General features: G+C 39.5%; 1 protein-coding gene across 3 annotated transcripts; it reads right to left on the bottom strand.

Moving 5' to 3' along the window:
• Positions 1 to 1,348: 1,348 nt before the first annotated feature.
• LOC122005253 (dof zinc finger protein DOF3.6-like) lies at positions 1,349 to 3,053 on the bottom strand. 3 transcript variants are annotated; one of them, XM_042560228.1, is made up of 2 exons: positions 2,821 to 3,053; positions 1,349 to 2,548 (listed from the first exon to the last, which is right to left on the bottom strand). In XM_042560228.1, the coding sequence occupies exons 1-2, from the start codon at positions 2,869 to 2,871 to the stop codon at positions 1,622 to 1,624; spliced, it is 978 nt and encodes a 325-aa protein (XP_042416162.1). In that variant the 5' UTR covers positions 2,872 to 3,053; the 3' UTR covers positions 1,349 to 1,621. The 3 variants fall into 3 exon arrangements, with proteins under 3 accessions (XP_042416162.1, XP_042416160.1, XP_042416161.1); XM_042560226.1 differs by having other exon boundaries at positions 1,349 to 2,554; positions 2,821 to 3,052; XM_042560227.1 differs by having other exon boundaries at positions 1,349 to 2,551; positions 2,821 to 3,047.
• Positions 3,054 to 4,666: the final 1,613 nt, after the last annotated feature.

The raw sequence follows: 4,666 nt of genomic DNA, 5'->3' as shown, positions 1-4,666 counted from the left end.
CGTCAATTGACGACTCCTTTACAACCCCTAAGTTGACGATCAAATCATAGTAAGTCAGATGAGTTTCGAACTAGTCTTGATCCAACATGTCGAATTAACTGAGCTAGATTTACACTATCAATCCTGTGTACTCTGACAACCATATAACCCATGCAGATACAGGGAGGCTTCTCTTTTTTTTGCCCCTCCTTTTCCTTTAATTTTGTACTATGTGGCCTCATGCACCACCTTTATTCTTCAATGGAGAGCTAATTAAGAAAGCTTTCTTGGTCCTTGCGAAAGCAACCGGAACCCAGATTCCTTCAGCCCAATGCTCATGCATACATGGACCCCCACCTCTTAGCTAATAAATTATACATCATTCATTCTTCTCTCTTTCCTATATTCTCCTCTCATATTTCAGTGCAAGAGCTTCCACGACTAACCATGCCCTAGGTCATATTAACTTCTTCAATTGATGTTGCATGAATTTTAGTGACACCGTGGCTTTGCTTTCAGCTAGATCTCCTTTATCTATCTATATAGTACAATACTTTTGATGAACATCTAAGGTCTTTCATTATGCACAATATTGGCGAGTGTTTGAGTGATGACCTAGCTACTGTAGAAAAATTCAACAGCTTGCCTTGATTTTCTATATGACAGTGCATGCGTACATGTATGAGGGAGAAATGTATTGATACAAACCATTCATGCAAGTAATAGTACTGTTGGTCAAAAGTTGTTCTTCCTTATCTCTCAAAAGATGGGAAGTAATGTTTCATGAAAACTTTAATCTGAAGGACTCTTACAAAGATGCAGGAAAAAAAGACTTCAACTGTAACTTTTGGCTTATATATATATAAGATATGGATAAATTTTTTTTTCTGAATTAGTAGATGTCAAGCATCATCAGTTTGCTAAATATTCCACAATATAGATGGATCAAGATGCATGCATAAACAGATAGATCTTGTAAATCTGTAAAAAGAACTCAATATATAGATATACTATAAGAAATATAGTTTAAGCTAATTGATAATTAGTAAGATCTTTTCTGCTTCAGAGCACCCAGAAACATTGCTCAGAAATGATAATTGAATTCAGAATCACATTAGTTAAATAAATAAATATTCTAGAGAGATCAAAACAAATTAGGGAGAGTAGAAAACCCTAATATTGAAAAAGGAATGGCGATATATAGCATGAAGTGAATAATTAATATGTTTACAAGATAGTTAAGGCATGCATTTGCAATAAATAAAAGCTGGAAGAGAGATAGATCTATGAATTGATTGGAACATTTTATTTTGATCAGAAAAAAAAAGATAACCCAACGACACCAGAAGGTCCAGAACATAATTACAAATGATCCAACCAAATTAATCCCATGCACATGCATTAATTTACAGAATTCCACTGTATGAAACTAAAATACATAGCATACTACACACCGACCCAAATAGCTGAAATTAACCTAACTACATTTCTTAGGCTCGATCCTTGTAGTAATTCGCAATAGATCACAAGTTAACTAAACTTCTTAATTCTTCTTAATAAGATATAGATCCATGTTCTTCGAAGCCATTGCTAAAAAACTAAGCTTCTACGACTTAATCAATATTATAATTTGTTATCATGATCAGATTATATTGCCCGGGGAAGAGTCGTTGAATCCAGATAGATCCAAAGGCCATCCACCGCCGCCAGCGCTACCACTACTGGTACTCCCTCTGCCACCGGCGCGGCTGCCACTTCCGCTCCAAAATAATTGATCATTGCGCGAAACGCCGAGATACTGCATTGTCGCTAGATTTGTAAAGATTTGTTGGTTATTGTTCTTATAGTCCATTTTTGCTGCTGACGGTCCCGCAAACAATCCGGCTAAGAACGTGCTGCCGCCGCCGCCTTCCAAAGAGTAGACAGCCGGCACTGGATCTGGCGGCGGTTGCAGTGCATGATCCAGCTGCCCTCCTCCTAGCAAAGGGAGCTGAGGCAGCTGCTTCAGCCTCAAATTCTCAGCAGCAGTAGCAAACTGGTAATCCAATGTGTTCGCCGGCGGTTCGGCACTGGCTCCGAAGCCACCAAAGTCAGGAAGAGGGTGCAACGACGACATGAACGGAAGCTGATGCTCTGAGGGGGTGGCCGTGGAGGAGGAGGCCACAAAATGGATGGCCGCGGCGGTGGTGGATGACTTGGTTGAATTAGTAGCTGTGGAGGAGGGCTTTGTGCGCTTGTTGCGGCGGCATCCCCCACCGACGGGGATGTTTCGGAGGGCGCCGCCGCGCGTCCAGTAACGGCGGCAGGTCTTGCAGAAGTGGCGCGGCTGCGAGAGTGAGTAGTTGTTGAAGTAGCAGAATTTGGTGTGACTGGAATCGCACCGCGGACACTTTAGCCCTGGCTCCGGCTGCGGGATCTTCGCCAGCCGGGCTTGGTCCGGCATGGACCCGGGCGGCCGGATCGATCCGGCTGCCAGGACCAAGCCCTCTGGAAGCGGCAGGCGGGAGATAGACTCTCCACCGCCACTGCCACTGCCCCCTAACAGATGAATTTGCTGTCGTTGTGTTTGCTGCTGCTATAAAATAGATAAATATTGAAATGATTAACAAGTGGATGATAACTCCAAAATATAAGAAATAAAGCAAGAAATTGATACTTTATGTGAAGTGATGGTATATATACTCAAGAACAAAAGTGTGAGCGTTTTGTGTTTTTTTGTTTTTGGTTTTTTTATGGGAAGATGCATAAAGAAAGATAGCTAGGGGGAAAAAATGAAAGCAGGAGAAAGAAAGATGGACTAGCTATAGCTAATTGAATTCAAGAAATAAAGACACTGATCACCTGGTTCGAATTGGGTGGATCTAGATAGAGAGGAAGAGAAGAGAAAACCATGGTTGGCCAACAAGCTAGCTATAGCTTTGTGCTTCCTCTTCAACCTTTTAAGTGTGATTTCCTTTTGAGCAAAAGACTGATAGTACTGGTGGAGAATCACACATCCACAAGGAGAGTTGCAGAGAGAGCAAGGCAAATAAAGGAGAGGAGGAGCTGAGAAAAAAAAAGGGTGAAGGGATTTATTTCTATATTATCATGTAGTGGCCATTATATTTATATATCTTTTTAATTCATAGTGTTTGGTTGGTAAAGAGAGGTAGAGAGATTCCTTAGCCTTGCCTTTAAGCTTTTAAAGGTGGCATGCGATTACCGTAAAGGGTAGAGACACTGTTCATGCAGGATAAGGAGGGGAGTGTGTTCATGTTGAAGGGTATCCTAAGGATTGTGAGGATAATTGTATGACACATCGCAGAAGATATATAATTGTAATCCTTGTCGACATGAGTAGATAACATGTTTTGAAAGTTAACCCTCATCATCAAAGAAGTAATTAATGTTTCATGTTCCAGTACATTTGGCCCGGGAAGTTTTTAAAATTGGCATAATGATATTTTTTTCATTTGGGCCGGGGAGTTTTTAAAATTCGCAGAATGATATTATTTAATAGGGTTTAATTTTAGCTCTAACTTTTGTTAGAAATAAAAAATAGTCACACCTAATGTCATATTAAAATAATTTGTAGTTAAAGCTTAAAAAAACACGTGGATGATGTATGATATAATAATTTATTCTGGCTATATATATATATATATATATATATATATATAGCTAGTATAAATTAAAAAATATTTATAAAAATTCATCTAAACAGTCAATATTTTTAAATCTATTTTTCACTAAAGAAAAAATCTCCTACAATATTCTGCAATTGGAATCTTAGATTTTTCAACGGATATGTGCACTATCAACAAAGTGTTTTATTTGCAAGATCTCTCCTTGTTATTTTAACATAGTAAATATATTAATATTGCCTCTAAGGATGTTTGATTAAATGATTCAAACTAAAATTTATGTCAAACATAAGAGCATTCAACGAATACATAAGAAATAAGAGTTTACGTGCGTTGTCTATTATATTATCTAAGTAGATTGGGGTCAAATTTACAATCATTTTAGATAAACATGTTAGATATATATGAATGGAGAAAAGATGGAAGAGGCATGAAGCTCCATTGTAAATAAGATTTTAGTCTTGTATTGAAAGTTTCAAGGCATATTTGTTAGTTTATATTGATTCACATGCATTGATGATGTGAACAAATATATAGGGAGAGACTCTCTCTCACGCATGGGTGCGCAAGGGTGCAAATCCAAGGCCCGAATTGTACTAAACCAAGTTCACTCGTGTGCTAGCACGATCTGCGTACATCAAATGCCTGACTGGTCGAGGCAAAATTTACCGAGTGAAATGTTGACGTTTCACAGTTGGTGAATAACGGTCATTAACACTGCCCATTCATCTTAGTTCCTATGTAAGGAGGCTGCGACCATAGGCAAAAGGTTATATGCTCAAAAAAGTTGAAGCTCTCCACCTATGTTCCCCTTCTCTTTTGTCGTGCATCTCTTGCTCGGTAGAGTGCAGTGCCCGTGATAGCAGTCGGATACCTCCACGGTTCACCGTTGTATTCTGAGAAATAGATGACAAGAGAAAACCTCAAAGCAAAACCGGAGGTGGGGCGAATCTGTTTCAAGGAAACTGCGATCCTCACATGCCTCGGTTCATCCGTCCATTCGGCCTCAACTCGCACAGTCAGTTCACACAACCGCTCGTTTGCTTGCTCGCTCGGCCGCTGGG

This window comes from Zingiber officinale, chromosome 7B (assembly GCF_018446385.1).
Source record: "Zingiber officinale cultivar Zhangliang chromosome 7B, Zo_v1.1, whole genome shotgun sequence".
Taxonomy (NCBI): Eukaryota; Viridiplantae; Streptophyta; class Magnoliopsida; order Zingiberales; family Zingiberaceae; genus Zingiber; species Zingiber officinale.
Note: the sequence above shows the minus strand (reverse complement) of the source record. Positions and strands in the feature narration are given on the sequence as shown.

Coding starts and splice junctions, on each gene's coding strand:
- LOC122005253 (XM_042560226.1), bottom strand. CDS start 2,871: ATGGTTTTCTCTTCTCTTCCTCTCTATCTAGATCCACCCAATTCGAAC. Junction 2,555..2,820: donor ATCCACCCAATTCGAACCAG/GTGATCAGTGTC, acceptor TCTATTTTATAG/CAGCAGCAAACACAACGACA.